Source organism: Vespa crabro, chromosome 2 (genome assembly GCF_910589235.1).
Source record: "Vespa crabro chromosome 2, iyVesCrab1.2, whole genome shotgun sequence".
Classification (NCBI taxonomy): domain Eukaryota; kingdom Metazoa; phylum Arthropoda; class Insecta; order Hymenoptera; family Vespidae; genus Vespa; species Vespa crabro.
The window spans coordinates 21,526,220-21,542,756 of NC_060956.1; the positions used below are offsets into that span (position 1 = coordinate 21,526,220).

General features: G+C 33.4%; 4 protein-coding genes across 8 annotated transcripts in view; 2 read left to right on the forward strand and 2 right to left on the reverse strand.

Annotated features, from left to right (window-relative positions):
* Positions 1-1,312: 1,312 nt before the first annotated feature.
* On the reverse strand, positions 1,313-2,359 carry LOC124422132 (inosine triphosphate pyrophosphatase). The gene is made up of 2 exons (XM_046958171.1): positions 2,169-2,359; positions 1,313-1,911 (listed from the first exon to the last, which is right to left on the reverse strand). Coding segments are annotated over exons 1-2 (570 nt in total). The 5' UTR covers positions 2,171-2,359; the 3' UTR covers positions 1,313-1,343.
* Positions 2,360-2,509: 150 nt separating this feature from the next.
* Positions 2,510-7,744, reverse strand: LOC124422128 (dosage compensation regulator). 2 transcript variants are annotated; one of them, XM_046958162.1, is made up of 9 exons: positions 7,500-7,744; positions 6,923-7,424; positions 6,412-6,458; positions 6,080-6,321; positions 4,340-5,996; positions 3,889-4,256; positions 3,516-3,785; positions 3,212-3,457; positions 2,510-3,124 (listed from the first exon to the last, which is right to left on the reverse strand). In XM_046958162.1, the coding sequence occupies exons 1-9, from the start codon at positions 7,576-7,578 to the stop codon at positions 2,807-2,809; spliced, it is 3,729 nt and encodes a 1,242-aa protein (XP_046814118.1). In that variant the 5' UTR covers positions 7,579-7,744; the 3' UTR covers positions 2,510-2,806. The 2 variants fall into 2 exon arrangements, with proteins under 2 accessions (XP_046814118.1, XP_046814119.1); XM_046958163.1 differs by lacking the exon at positions 7,500-7,744 and having other exon boundaries at positions 6,580-7,065.
* Positions 7,745-8,093: 349 nt separating this feature from the next.
* On the forward strand, positions 8,094-9,963 carry LOC124422131 (probable deoxyhypusine synthase). The gene is made up of 7 exons (XM_046958170.1): positions 8,094-8,377; positions 8,476-8,750; positions 8,865-9,083; positions 9,154-9,346; positions 9,436-9,539; positions 9,599-9,724; positions 9,833-9,963. Exons 1-7 carry the CDS (start codon positions 8,269-8,271, stop codon positions 9,929-9,931), a joined length of 1,125 nt encoding a protein of 374 aa, XP_046814126.1. The 5' UTR covers positions 8,094-8,268; the 3' UTR covers positions 9,932-9,963.
* A 313-nt stretch (positions 9,964-10,276) lies between these two features.
* LOC124422129 (ecdysone-induced protein 78C) overlaps positions 10,277-16,537 on the forward strand; it is a 77,766-nt gene continuing 71,505 nt past the window's right edge. For 2 of the 4 annotated variants that reach the window (XM_046958165.1, XM_046958168.1), the window contains exons 1-2: positions 10,783-10,836; positions 13,326-13,408. Coding sequence is in view for 1 of the 4 variants with exons in the window: in XM_046958169.1 (XP_046814125.1) it covers positions 10,748-10,836; positions 13,326-13,408 (172 nt within the window). In the remaining 3 variants the exon portion in view is untranslated. Of the gene's footprint in view, positions 10,837-13,325; positions 13,409-16,537 lie in introns of those variants that run through there. The other 2 variants (XM_046958169.1, XM_046958167.1) reach the window with 2 other exon arrangements.

Genomic DNA, 16,537 nt, shown 5'->3' on the forward strand with positions numbered 1-16,537 from the left:
TATATATATACACATACATAAATATAAACAGATCTATAAATATAATGTGATAAATTTATCGTAAGATAGATATTGTAAACATAGTAATCGTTAACAGTAATTGATTTTATCTTTTTTATTTAATACTTGAATAAAAAAAAAGAAAAAAAAAAAATAATAAAAATTATAATCGATGATGATGCTTTCTAGAGATCACAGTCGCAGAAAGGAAATTTCTTGATTTTTAAATGCTTTTATTAAAAATTTATTAATATCATTTACGATAGAAAATTAAATTTTATATGATTAAATTTTTATGAGTTATGTTACACGGAATATATGTGATAAGTGTGATATGTGATCAGGTGATATTAAATTCAATTTCTTCGTTATATCGCACAAAGAATATGGATAATGTTTTAAGAATTACATCGACTTATCGAGATAAAAGGAATAACAATGTGGAAAGTTCAATATTTAGTCATTTAATACTGATTATTATACTTGTCGATGAACTTAAGATAAAACAATTATTGACTTCTTCTGGTAAATGTCTACTACATTTAACAAATAATTTCACATAGAGATTATTAATTAAAAAACTTTATTTATTTCGTGGAGTTTTTAATTTATATTTAGATGCAATATTTACAAAATTTAAAGACCTGTGATTAATACCAATTAACTTTGGACATTGCTTTATATTACTTATATATAACGAATTGACAAAAGTGAGATTACGTGTTTACCAATTTAAGCTATACGTACATGTACGTGTATGTGTGGCGCGTGTGTGTGTGTGTAAATAAACGTATATAATGATCGATAATTCATCTTTTATTTATAAAAAAAAAATAATGTAATTATTGTCAATTTCAGATAAATTTGATAATTGATTTAAAATGAATGAAACTAATTATTTTTTATTTACTTATATACGTATATATATATCCTATTATATGCACCTCCTATTTTATTCTTATACTTTTGTCCAAAAAATCAGTTTTGTTTTTTACCACTCTACGATATATGATATCTTATTTATAACGGGTATTTACATTTTGAAAATATGATTAAATGTTTAATTTTATTGCATCATTCGATGTTTTAATATAAAAATGAATACATTATACAAAGTAAATATCTAAGATACAATTTATGCTAAAGCTTCTTTATTTGTGCAACTTTATTTTTTCATTATTATCATTGATTATGCGATGTTCTATAAAAGGAAGATGAATTATAAATATCTTACGATCTACATAAATAACATATATTGTTTATATATTGTATTTTATTTCAAAATTATTAATAATAATAATAATAATAATAATAATAATAATATATTTTGTTTATTAATGGATTTAAGATTGATTTACAAAGTGAGCCTTTAATTTTTCTAAAGCTTTGCTACGATGCGAGATTTGATTTTTAATTTGCTTAGGTAATTCGGCATATGTTTGATCATAATTTAAAGGTTGAAAACAAGGATCCCAGCCAAAATCTCTTGGGCCTCGTGGATCGACGATGGTACCTAAAACTCGACCTTGAAAAAGAAACACTTCACTGTTATCTTCATCTTCGCAATAAGCAAATGTACAAACAGCCTCAGCACTTTTGTCCTCCCAACCATGAAGCATTCTATATAATCCCTCAGGTCCTAATTTTTCTAAGAACCATTTTATATACGGCCCTGGAAGTCCTTTCATCGCATTAAAGCAGAGACAAGTATCCTCAATGATTACCGGACCTTTAACGATCTTCGCTGCCGCGCGACATTTATTCCGACAAATATCATCGATCTCACCTTGATATTCTGGAAGATCTATCTTTTTGCTGGTTATTTCACGAGGAAAACTTTTTCCCAATATGGCGATAAATTCTTCCAACTTTTTAACATTTCCCGTGACGAAAACGATCGGTTTGGCCATCCTACAAAAATAAAGAAAAACTCACTTTTTATATAGATCATGTTAAATATTTCATGCGTTTAAAAGTTTAAAAATTTGCGCGCGCTTTTCATCAAGAACACGTGACAGGTAAATCGAGACAAAAACGGGTCGATTAACTTGTCACGAATGAAAAGAAAAGGGAAATTTGTAAAGTAAAATTAATTATATAATCTTTCAATATAAAAAAATCCAATGAATGAAAGTTCGAAAATTTAGATAAATATTTACATTACTTACATTAATAATTATCTATATTGTTTGGCGAGTTACACGTAAACGCTGATATCTATAAAGAGGCCATATTGTTTCGAATCATGGTTACCACACTCTTAAACGTAAAAAATCGAGTTGAAATATTTCGAGTCACGATTAATCGAGGTAAATATATACTGTGAACTTTGTCTTTTTATTTAATCTATTAATTAAAAGTATTTTTAACGTCAATATTTTTTTCTTTTTTCTTCCTTTTGTAAATATTGCACTTTGCACAGCTGGATAATATTTCTGAATATTTCATGTATTATCGTTGTTTGTTATAATCAACGTATAAATAAGAAATATTTCAAATGACATTGGACTATGTTTCTTTTTTTTTTTTTTCTTTTCTTCGTGCGAATTTTATTGTATTTGAAGTTTTATTACAATATTAATTAAAGTAGTATATCCAACATCAGAATAATGACAGCAATAAAGGAAATACATCGTGCATACATAAATCAATTATCATTGGTTAATCTATTATACTGAATGCAATAAACAAGTTATTGTGACAAGTATTGACAAGTACTTGTCCTTTTGTTATTTAACATTCGTTTATACGTGAAAAATGAAATTATATGAAACATTAAATTACATCAATTCTACTATTATAATAATTAATATCTTCCACGAAATCTTCCTCTGACGCTACCCCAACTTGTTACGGCGCCTCTTCCAAATCGACCAACCATTCCAAATCCACTGGTATATCCACTAGAATTACCACCAAAATTATTTCCTCTATAACTTCCCGAGGGTCTACGAAAACCTCCATTTCCTCGCATCATTTTCAATGGAGTTGCTTCATCTCTAGTAAAAGTGGTAGTAGTGTGACCTCTTGGCGATCTACGTGATTGAAATCCACTGCTACTGATTTGGTCTAACTCGTATCTACATGCATTCATACCACAGAGCGATTTGATAACATTTAAAACCTATAAATAAAGGAGACAATAATTTTCATTAAATAATGTTATATATTTGAGACGTTCTATCTGACGTATTAAATAAAATTAATCAACCTTTTGTTCTACCGAGCTCAAATCTAAAATCGTTTCTGGATCTTTAGCAGCTCTTATAACGAGACTTTCCAAAGCAGGTCTTAATGCAACAATGGCAGCAGCATGTTGTGGATTCATATCTAAATTAATCCAATTGTCCAATTTTACCAAACCATCTACATATTCCACCTTTCGAGATCCAAATAATAACAAATGAATCGGAGATACCATAGTCATTTGTTTACAAGAGACAGCTCTTGTACGTATCTAAAAGTTTTTACTTCGTTAGAACGACCAATTAAATTTTTAATAAAATTTAATTTACCTTTTCTCCAAATACAAAAAATGGGAACGGAAAGTTTTGTTCGAAGTTACTACAATTAACGGATGTCTTATGAATAAGAGCAGCTTTTGATTCGGTTGTAAGAACTTTGCGTTTTTCTTTGTGATAACAAACGTTCGGATAAAGTCCCATACATAACAAAGCGGTGATCGTATCGAGTTGAACGTCAGCACCCGATTGATAATTTAATAGATTTGGACAGAGGGTTTCTTCTGGGAATCCAGCACTTTGTAAAAGAGCTTGTAATTGATTCTGTATAATGGGGAGAAAAAGAGAGAGAGAAAAAAAAAAAATATTAAGAACTTCGAAATTGACCCAAACACGTATTAATGTACAATGTTTTTGTTCAACATACTTTTGCTTCCCATGTTACTCTTAAAGTAGGTAAACTTAAATTCTTCGAGTCGCAAAATGCTTGTTCTGCGTATTCACCAGAAGCTCTAACATCTTCCCATGCTTGAAAAGCATGTAACATAGCTACATGATCACTATATCTTGCACCTGCAAACCATTTTTGTTGCGTGGTGAGTCGTCTAACGTCAGGAGCCATATTATACACCTCAGGGAATGTAGTACTGTTTGCAGCCATCGTTGAAAGTGCATCTCCAACTCGAAACATGCATCCCAAAATCATCATTTTTCCTAATCTTGGCTCTATTGGTAAGCGAGCTAAAATCTTCCCGAGAGGAGTCAATTCATCGTTTTTGTCCAAGCATTTCATTTCTACAATAAGGAAATATAGATTTAGAAAGAAAAGAAAAAAGGAATTTATAATGCATAAACAAAGTGATTAAATGTTTCATTACCTCTCAGTACAACTTCAGCTTCGATTACAGCATCTATGGGTGGTGGTTCAATAGCTTTCGATAAAAATTTACCAATACTCCCTAATCTTAATAACTTAATGCTCAATGCTAATTCATGCAATGGGGTTCTAAACATTTCTGGAGTCATATGTTCGTCCATTCTGTTATATCTTGCCCTTGAGCAAAGATGAAAACAAAATCCTGGCCTGACACGGCCCGCACGTCCTTTGCGTTGTTCTAGATTTGTTTTGCTTGCCCATACGGTAGCATAATTAGTCATATTATTATGAGAAGTAAACAATTTCATTTTAGCTTTGCACGAGTCTATTACGTAGACTACATCATTAATCGTTATAGAAGTTTCTGCAATATTTGTAGCCAATATTATTTTCGTCACCCCGGATGGTACAGGATCAAATACTTTTCTTTGATCTTCCCTTGGTAATTGCGAATGCAACGGAATAACAATATAACTCATCCCACCAAAAATGGGATGTTGCTGCAAGTGTTTCATCAATGCAAATATCAAATTCCAGCCAGGTAAAAAGATCAAAACTGCACCAAGAATACCTTGTCCTTTAATATATTGCAATAAAGATTCTATCAATTCGAAACTTATTTCTTTCTCCGTGAGTTGTGCCATAGCATTTTTCGTTTGAATAGAATAATCAGGACTGATAACTTTATTTAAATTTTCTTCGGGTTCTCCGTCCGATGGTAGATCATCTGAATCACGATTTTTACGTTTCTTCAAATCCATGGGTGGAACAAAATTGGTCAATTGTATGCAATCCTCTAAGAAATACTGTTGAACGGGAAATGATCTTCCAGGAATTTCAATTACTGGACAATTATTGAAATATTCACTAAATAGCGTAGTATCAATTGTGGCCGACATAAGAATAATTCTTAGATCAGGATACATGTGTATCATATCGCGTAAAACTACCATGATGAAGTCGGAATTAACATCTCTTTCATGAATTTCGTCAACAATTACATGCGACACGCCTCGAAGTCCTCCTTCTAATTTTCTCAAGAGTACACCAACAGTGCAGAACATTATAGCTCCATAGGGCCTAGGCAGGCATGATTCAAAACGTACGGAATAACCGACCGATTGTCCCAAACTTTCGCATCTTTCAGCTGCGACACGATCCGCCACAGATACTGCCGAAATTCGTCTAGGTTGAGTAATAGCAATGCTACATAATGCACCTTGACCCGATGCAATATAATCGTCCAAAATGAACTGACAAACTTGAGTTGTCTTTCCACAGCCTGTGTTTCCACGAATGATAATGACTGGATTATCATTAATAGAATTCATAATTTCATTTTTCTTTATAAAGACTGGTAATGTTGATCTCTCTTTTATGCTACTTAATACTTTAGAATCTTGTTGCAGTCTTTCTCGTTGCTCACGCATTAATTCCTCTGATAATCTATCCAAAGACATTGTTGCCATAGGGCCTTCATCAATGTTACATCCAGTCCATGGATTCCAATTTTGTTGCGGTGGAGACCAGCTAACTACACCCGCAGGTTGTGGCACAGACGATATGAAATCATCTAGAATTTGATTTGTTAATAAAGAGACTCCCATGCTCGGTTGAGAATGTGAAGAAGTATGTTGCGTTGGATTTTTTTTTAAATTCTGCAATAACAAACAAATTCAATTAATATAATTTTATTATTAATTAATAATTATACCGAAGAATGATCTCGGTTATATTATACCTCTGTGTGCTTAACTTCGATCGGCTTTATTTCCAAGCTTCTCAATAGATCATGAATTTGAGATTCCAGTTCTGGAGATATTTTAACTGGATAAGGTTTTATTTGTTCTGCATCTTTATTTTTTTTTAAAGTACCACTAAATGCTTCAATGACACCAAGATGATATAATTGTCGAACAATAGACAAGGCACAACTTTTTGATGCAGTTTGTTTGTTAGATCCTGTCTCACGGCCAGTAACATCTGAAATTTTCATAATCATTGTGAATAACGAAAATTTATTTATTAATATTTAATTATTAATATATATATATATATATTTATATAACTTACTTCGTCCAAGTTGTTTCACATAAAATGTCATCTCTGCCATGAAACTCCTTGAAAAGATATTCTTTATGTAAAATATATAATACATATCTAAAGAAAAAGTATTCTAAATATTTTTATTACAAGCAATAAATTTGAGTAAGGTTGTTATGCAAATTATTGAAAACTTACCATTTGAAATTACCCAAGACCACTTTGGAATACGATGGATCACATTTTATGAAGTATTTGCACCAAAACCATTATTGAATCGTTTCAATAAAAGTTTTGGTTATACCATCACCTGCCATCTGTGCACAAGAGAGTTTTATATTTTCCTCTTGTACCAGCTTTAGAGATAACTTTAATTATGTAATCCAAAATGGCCTTGATCATGTTCAAATGGTATAAAATACATTAAATCCATATTGGGATGTAATTAAACTTGGTTTCTAAGCAGGATTTTGGATATTATCAGAGCACCAGAGGTCCAATCCAACTTGAAACTAAAGGGCTCTGATGGGATGTTTCATACCTCGTATGATCTGGACCCACTGGGGTATATTTATAATCTGCATTAATTTTGTTAGTTTGCATAAACTGATGCAGTTTTGATTTAGCATTTTCTATAGTCCAATTTCCATGAATTCCAGAATTGACATCAACGTCCTCCGCGTCTTCTACCTTCTTTTGATCGGCCAACCTATCTATGTAAGTATAGTTACTCTGACCATGTTCGTTATAAGGTCGATATGCTTGGCCTATATCATTAGGGCCCATTCCATCTTGAAAAACTGATTTTATTGGAGTTAAAGGCTCCAATTTGATATTATCTGGCCCTAATACTGGTGGCATTATATTAGATGTATCTTTAGGAACATCATTTTGATTGACATGTCCTGCGCGAACTAAATAATTAACATAATCTCTAGCTGCATTTCCTTGAGCATCTTTTTTATTAGTAGAATTGCCTGCACCAACATAGTCGAATCCTGGTACACGTAATTCGCAAAGAAAACGTTGTCTATGCTTTGGCCCTGTAAAATATTGACTAATGAAATCTCCCGTTAACTACGGTAAGCACCAGTATGTGCAAAAATGGTAGTACTTACCTGTTGGCCTTACATCAAATTGTGGATCTTTCCCGTTTTTTCCACACCATTGGTGAAAAAAAGATTTTATATCGCCCATTTCTATATATTATCTTTTCTTATTAAAGTAGATAAAAAGTATTATTGAGCTATTATATTATCAAATTTCTGTTTCTTCCTTAGCAAATTTTACATCAATAAAATTATCTAGAACGTGTGGCTTTGAAGAGATGGTATAACAAGTAAATGCGACGCAGTTAGATTACATGAAGCGCCATCTTGTGATTCAATATCGTTTCATAAAAAATATTTCTCGTTAACGTGAATGATAATAATAATAATAATAATAAAAAAAATATTATTTCTATGTTTATAATTTTTTAACAAGTAGAAAAAATCGATAATGCCAAATAAACTTTTATTATTTCAAATGAATTATTTTAAGTGTTAGCTGATTGGTCAATCGACATTTTCGATCATAGAAAATACGTTACGATAAACACACTGGAAATGTACTTGTATATTTATGTGCTTATTTAATTTTTAATAATACAATAATCAACTATTGTAAAATTATTATATATATATATATATATATATGTATATATATATATATATATACATATACATATGTATACATACATTTTTCACATTCCTGAATAGAATTAAAAAGAAATATGACGAAGAGAAATAATGACGCTTATTAAGTAAGGTTATTTCATATGTTGTGTATGTAACATTGTGAAGAATATTTATTCTATTTCATTTATAAGTACAAATTATTATAAGAATGAATAACATAACAGAAAATGATACTAAAGATAAAGTACCACAACTTGTTAAAGATGCTGTGTTAGTTCACAGTTCTCCACTTCCAAGTGGTACACCAACAGTAAAAGGTATCTTGTCTTATATATTAAAGTTTTTGTAAATAAAAATGTAAATGAAAAATTTCAAAAAAAAAAAAAAAGAATTATATCCTGTTTATATTCTTCAGGATATGATTGGAATCATGGAATCAATTATCATTCACTTTTTGAGTCATATAAACATTCTGGTTTTCAAGCAACAAATTTTGGATTGGCTGTAAATGAAATTAAACGTATGTTGGCTGCAAGAATTATACCTCTTAAAGAGGATCAGATCGACGAATTAGAGGATGATGAATTTATTAAAAGAAAATCATCGTGTACTATATTCTTAGGATATACGTCTAATATGTCTTCTTGTGGTGTTAGGGAAACTATAAGATTCCTTGTGCAGCATAAAATGGTCAGTTCTTGAATATATATATATATATATATATATATATATATATATATATATATGTATTGTAATTATGTCTTATATTTTATCAATTGAATTCAGCCAATTTATTGGTTTTAGGTTGATTGTATAGTTACAACAGCAGGTGGAATAGAAGAAGATTTTATTAAATGTTTAGCACCAACTTATATCGGTGATTTTCACTTAGATGGAAAACATCTTAGAGAAATTGGAATTAATCGAATAGGGAATCTGTTAGTTCCTAATGATAATTATTGTATTTTTGAAGATTGGGTAACGCCAATATTAGATTCTATGTTAACAGAACAGAAGGAACAAGTATAAAATTGATCTTACAATATTTTATTATTTTATTTTATTTTACTTCTTATTACAATTTATTTTACAGGGTATTCTATGGACTCCATCTAAAATAATAACAAGATTAGGTGAAGAAATTAATAACGAAGAATCAATATATTATTGGGCAGCAAAGAATAAAATTCCAGTTTTCAGTCCAGCTTTAACAGATGGCAGTTTAGGTGATATGATGTATTTTCATTCTTTTAGAAATCCAGGATTAGTAGTAGACATAATCTCAGGTAAATGTCCGTCTTTTTTTTTTTTTTTTATTTTACAAGACATGAACAAGTTTTAAAAATAATTAATATCATTTTTATTGTACGTTTAGATCTGAGACGTTTAAATACAATGGCTATGAAAGCAATCAACAGTGGAATGATTATAGTAGGAGGTGGTGTTGTAAAACATCATATTTGTAATGCAAATTTAATGGTAAGTAAAAAGAAAATTATTCACAGCAGTATATTATGTAATACTATGTTCTATTCCAGAGAAATGGTGCTGACTATGCTGTTTTTATAAACACATCTTCAGAATTCGATGGTAGCGATAGCGGAGCTCGTCCAGACGAGGCGATCTCTTGGGGTAAAATTCGAAAAGATGCGACCCCGGTAAAAGTAAGAGAATATCATCTGATGCAAAGAAAAGAAAAAAAAAAAAAAAAAAAAAAGGAAAAGAAAAGCACAAAATGATCGATCACATATTTACATTTCTTTTTCTTTCAGATTTATGCTGAGGCAACTTTGATATTTCCACTTTTAGTAGGTGAAACTTTTGCAAGGCATTATCACTCTTCCAAAGAGAAAACTGTATCCGATGTTTAATGAATAAACGATGTCTTTCTCCTCCTCTAATACACAATGTAATCTTACATATCATTGTTATTTATTAATAACGCGATCTCATTATTACGCGATTAAATAACTTTTAAATAAAATCACGAAATCGCGTGAAAAAAAAAAAAGAAAAAAAAAAGGAAAATAATTTAATTGTCATACCAATATCATCGTTCCTTATCCCATTATAAAGGAGCCTGTAAACTTTTTTGCCTTTTATTTAATTTTTTTTTTTTTATTTTTATAAAACATCGAATTTTCTTAATTTCGTAATACGATATTATTTATATATTTATCATTAACGTATTCTTTGATTTCAGGAAAAGGGTAGAAGAGAATTCTCGAATGAAGGACGCCTGCGCGTTGCGAATGTTTCCTGCATGGCAGGTGTGTGAGGCGCAGGTTTGCAGGCGCTCGGTAGTAAACCAAAACGGTGGGGGTAACATCATTTGTCAGTTGTTTCCCGTAAGCCCGCGCTCGCGGACGGGCGTGAAACCAACCCCCAACCCCCTCTCATCGCAATCCCCCAAAACTTTATGGTTTCTGTTCTCCACGGAATTGTACGTCGAGCGATCGACGAGCCTGACGGATTGGCGATCCTCGGCTCATCATCATCATCATCATCGTCGTCGTCATCGTCGTCGTTGTCGTTGTCGTTGTCGTCGTCGTCGTCGTCGTCGTCGTCGTCGTCGTCGTCGTCGTCGTCGTCGTCGTCGTCGTCGTCGTCGTCGTCGTCGCAACCGTCCTTCTTCAGGTTCCTTAGTTCCATTGGAATTGTATCGAGCGCGATCGTCGGTATGAACAATGATGGACGTGGAGGAGACCAATACTGCCTCCACCGCGAGTTCCTCACCAAGACCTTCCAGTCCTTCGGCAGATTCCACTTTTATCAGGTGAGAATGTAAACGTTTGAATCATTCAAAAAATATAATAAAAAATTGTCATCACATTCTTTTCCAGCTAACACTATGGATTATCTATAATATACGATATCGTCAAGTTTTATTTGATCTTTCATCGGAGTATAAATAATATCTATGGTTGAAAGAAGTTTTATATATGTTTTGTATAAGTTTCTGAAAGTTCTTGGAAAAGTTTACCAGTAAGATGAATATGTATATATCTATATACGATACTAACGTTCTACTGTTCGATGAGATGCTGTATCTTGTAACAAGTAATGATAGCAAATTAGCATCGTCGTACTACTTTATCTAGAAGGTCGAGTAAATATTTCTAGCTATAAGTTGAAAATTTTATTATGTAGCCGATACTTCCTCATTATTAACGCGAATATGATAGATTCGTGAAAGTTTGTAACTTTTGCTTGCTTGGGTATGCACATACGGCCTTCAAAAGTCACCCTTGCCGGGACATTGTCGCGAGTAGTCAGCCTCGTCGTAGAGTCTCTGGCCGTTTGTAAAGACAAGCGTACCTGCATCGACACATTTAATAATGTAAACTTTAAGAGCATCGTGCCTTAAGCCAACCTCCGACCACATTTTCCATTCCAACAATTTAAAAATGTAAGCCACGAATACGGCTTCAACGGAAACGATTTTTCCGTGAAAAAGTTTAAATTTCGTTTTTTCTTTTCTTTTTTTTTTCCCCTTTTTTTTTCCTTTTTTTTTCCCCTCCCCCTTTTCTTCTTTCCTTAAGAAACTCTAAAAATAGAAAATTAAGATCGTGAGCGTCGATTTTTATTCACTCCATGCACTTTTTATCGTAATTAAAATTTATCAATATTTTAGATAGATATTTAATAAGATAGATATTTTTAAAAGTTAAAGATCCCCTCAAAAACGTATAGTCAAATCCTACATAATTTTTAAAGATTTTTTTTTTTCATTAGATAAACGAATCGGGAATAAGGTACTAGAAAGTTAAATATTTATCAAATTTCGTTTACGTCGATTTAATGAAAATGGAGCAGTTCCATTCGATGAAATAGATATTTAAGATATCAAAGATATTTGTGGATAGCTCGATATATCGATTTATTTCTTTCTCTTTATAGCGTTTATTTTTTATGCATTTGTTTAGAAAATTATTTCTTTTCTTTTCTTTTCTTTTTTTTTTTTTTTTTTTCTTTTTTTCTGATCTCGATAATCGATTTCCGATGATCACCACGACGATTTCACAATTATTATCTTTCCAATTTAAATTTCATTCGAATGTAAGCTGTCATTATCGACATTATAATCGCAGGTATGAAATATCCAATCGATAAGTTTGTACGACCTTTAAGTAAATAGAAATTGCGAAGAGATTTCCAGAACGTTTAAGAAGGTATTGCGAGTGATTGGAACCTTTAGAGGAAGATATTTTCGGGCGACCCAATTCGTTCCACCTATTCGAAGGTAATAATTATCGATGGTACTCGGAATAGCGCGGACGATTCGCAGAGTAATCGATGTCTTCTGCCATCGTTGGTCAGAAGAAAATGGTTCTAACGTTTATCCGATATTTTATTTTTTCAAGAGAAAATCTTGCGATTGAATAAATCTCATTTTTCTTTCAACAATTTTTTTCTCTTTTCTTTTTCTTCTTTTTCTTTCTTTCTTTCTTTTTTTTTTTTTTCTTTTTTTTTCTCGTTTCGAAAGAACTCTCGAAATCTTCCTCCTGTATGAATTATTATTCATTCATTACGTTTCGCACGTGGTATTTATAACGATCGTTGAGATACATAGATAAATAGACAGAGAAAGAGAGTTAACGAAAATCCAGGAGAAAACTATTTTTTCCTTTTTGAAAGGGTAGCTCGTATTTAAACGTTAAATCTCAATGATGAAAAAAGGCTCAAAACTGAAAACCATTCTCGGTGGTTAAATTGGCACGAAGAGAGTAAGTAATTGTGAAAGCGCGGTAATTGAATCGCGCGTATAGAAGCGACCGCGAATAAAGCAACTCGTTCGTTCATTCAAAGACGTCCGATGTTATATATTTAGGATGCGTTTTAGTGGTTCATAAGCTGATCGATAGCGCATCGGCTTGCATTCATGTTCATTTAATACGTTAATTCATTATCACCTTCGAAAATATATAGATCCCGTATAGGAGACATTGATCAGTCGTCAAATACACATATAGAATCTTCATGTTTCATCTCGAATCTTTATTACGTTGTGATTCGAAACGATGGGAATACGAAAAGTAGGTCGAATTCGTTTCTTATTATCTTTTTTTTACAGTTCCTCAGCCAAGACCGTGACCAATAAAAATCGAGAAGGACATCTGCGATGGCAACGTGTTACAATGTCCTTGTATATATATAGTTTCAAACTTCTGACTCGACAACTATCGTTCCCTTATACTTGGACCACTTTTGGGGCTACGTTCTTCTACTTTACCGTTGAATACATAATGCATGTTTCTATTTCAGCGTGAAGAGGGAGCCGAGCACGGAAGAACCGAGCAGCCCTCTCGAGGCCACGAGTCCTGGTTCCATCCTGCGCAACAACAACGGTGAGTCCCTTCTCCATTAAACTAATACTCTTTCGAATCTACGAGCGATCCGATATCGGGACTATTTCGATTCCCAGGGCAACCGAATTACGTTAGAGAAGCTTTCTTTCTCTTTCATTCAGTATGAATTGCAAATATATCAAAAGTTACGTTCAACTAAAGTATTGTAACGCTTGACGAAAGTATGAATTACCTTTTCTTTTTCTTAACTATGATCCTTCGAAACGATGTTTTAAATTGGATATTAGATATTGATTAACAACGATTATTTTTTCTTCATTTTTTTCTTTTTTTCTTTTTTCTTTTTATTATCAAGTCTGCAACTTTTTTCCTTATCATCTTTTCATTTTCAACTGAGAATGAATGTTCGAATAGTATACGAGTTACGCTTACGACAATAAGAAAAAGGAAAGATAGGGAACGAGAAAAAAAAAGAAAAAAAGGAAAAAAAAGAAAAAAAACAAAAAGAAGAAAGAAAGAAGAACACTTAAAGAAATTGACGATCCTAAAGGAATCTATTAACGTCGAGTAGAAAGAAAATCTCTTTTCCGGCAGATTAAGCGCATTCGAGAAAGTAAAAACGAAACGAGGATATTGAATATTGCGAATGGATAATTCTTTATATTTCGCGTGAAGTTAATTCGAAGTTGTTGTCTATAAAAGAATCGAACGAAAGAGCATACTTCTCGTCTTACGATGAGAAGAAAAAAACAATTTCGGCCAGGGTCGTACGAACGTAAACGCGCATTCGCGTATTCCTGCGCGCACGAGCATGTTCGCGAACGCGTTTACTTAACATCGTGTTACCAGTGGTAGTAGTGGTGGTGGTGATGGTGGTGGTGGTGGCGGTGGCGGGTGATGGCGGTGGTGGTAGTGGTGGTGGTGAGCGCTTCCGGATGCGACCTAGTTTCTTTCGTTCCAGCATGGACTTTAAATCTGACATTAATCTAAATCCCATCGCGTCCGTCGTTTCTCTCTCTATCCTCACCGATAAAGCTCTTGGAGTTACCTTTCCAAGAGAACTACGGAGAAATGAGAACCACTGAGCGCGACCCAGGTGGGATGAGGCTCCAGCTGTAGCCGGTGTTGGATCGATTCAAAAGCGGCAGCAAAGCGCCCCACCCTATTATGTGTTTTCTTCAACCCCCTCCTATCTACTCCGTTTTCCTACTCTTCCCCTGCATTCTCTCTCTCTCTCTCTCTCTCTCTCTCTCTCTCATTCTCTCTCTTTTTCTCTTCTTTCTCCTTCCCGCGTTAAACTAGCACCCTTTCGTCCAACCCCCTTCGTGTAAACTATCTCCCTCTCTTCTTCCCTCTTTCTCTCTCTCGCTGGTTCCTTTTCTCTTTTTCTTTCTCTGTCTGACTTTCTTTACTTTCTCTCTCTCTCTCTCTCTCTCTCTCTCTTTCGTTCTTTTCTTCTTCCTTTCTTTCTTTCTTTCTATCTTTCTTTCTTTCTTTCTTTCTTTCTTTAGTTTACATCAGAACGATTTATGGCGAACCGGAAGATCCTCGAGACCGGAAGTACCGTGCGAGCCCCGCCGCTTCTTCATAATTGAATTTTATCGCTTTCCGTGTGTCTATGTGTGCTCTCCTTTTTTCTCTTTCCACGCAACGCTGGCAGTTTTATGGTCGTAATACTTTTCCACGACCCTGTTCGAGGATACAGCTACTAGCGTCATGCTCGAGAAACGCTACGTCACGTGGGCATTTTTTTCTTTTCCTTTTTCTTTCTTTTTCTTTTTCTTTTTCTTTTCTTTTCATTTTTTTTTTTCGTGGTTCCTAAGTTTCGGGGATAAAAAATCATTCGTCGCTTTGGTAGCCTCGAAAAATTATTTCTTGCATCTTTCATGGACAGGAGGAAGCATAATTTTTACTTGATATATTATGTCCACGTTCTCTGAGAAAACGTTGATATTATTCGCGAAGAAAATATTGAAACGTGAGATAACTTGTTTTTTCAACGAACTAACAGAGCTATTATCTTTCGTTTCTCGAATAAAATCGGAACGATCTTGCAATGTGTGTGTGTGTTTTTTTTTTTTTTTTTTATCATTCCCTACCTGGATAGGTATGTACATATTTTTATTTTCTTTCGTCCATGAAATAGCATCGCGATATCATTGAAATCGGTAAAGCCTTTCTTTATAAACATCGATTGGATAGGAACGTCGATGTTGGCCCGTCAATGAAGAAAAATTGTGATCGAAGTTGAAGCGATCAAAGCAAATGCTTTCAAAGTGTTCTAGGATTTTCCTCATCGCGTTGTGCGAGCCTCGTAAGTAAAGTATCGAGAAAGTATCGACGCGTCTATCCATCATACGGAGAATAAAAACTAACGAAAGTAACGAGCACACTGCGAGGAAATGCAATAAAGCAATATGTCTACAATAGAATCATAGAGTTATGAAATCATAGAGTTATGAAAGATTGGTGGACTTGGAAAAAAAAAAAAAGAAAAAACAAAAAAAAAGAAAAAGAAACAGATGAAAAAAAGAAAAAAGAAAAGAGAAAGCATTCTTTTTTAATTTCATAATTTATGGAAAAGTAATTCGCTAATAATAATAAATCTTTTTATTAATCATCCTATTTGAATTGAAAGATTTTCATCTAATGCCGGTGTTTGTATATAACTATTGACGAAATAATAAAGAAGCATTAAAGAAATTCAACGAGAATCGAGTTAACGATTATACGAAGCGATAAAATCGTTAGATGTGTATTCGTCGTACGTGTGATCGATGTCCCAGCAAAATGGTGGTCGCGTGAAAATTTCGTAAAGGCTAATATACGAATGCTCGAATGGAAAAGGTGTTTATATAATAGCGGAACAGAATAAAAGTTTAAAGCCTCGTCACAAACCCGTGCAAGGCGAAAGCTCGTTTGCGAGTAGCAGCCGTTCGCATAATGTAACGCAAGTAGAGACCAAGTAGATCTGTATATATAGGTACGTGCGCGGTTATGCGAGCGCGCGCGCGCGCGCGAACATGAGCGCGAGCGCGCGGATGTAACCGGTTTCCCCGGTTCATTACACCGAGTCGCGCATCTCCTTTCCCGACAAGTGTATACGCCGTGTGCCCACCGTGTGCCCACCGTGTGCAGTCGACAGTCTTACACGGCAACTTCATCCCT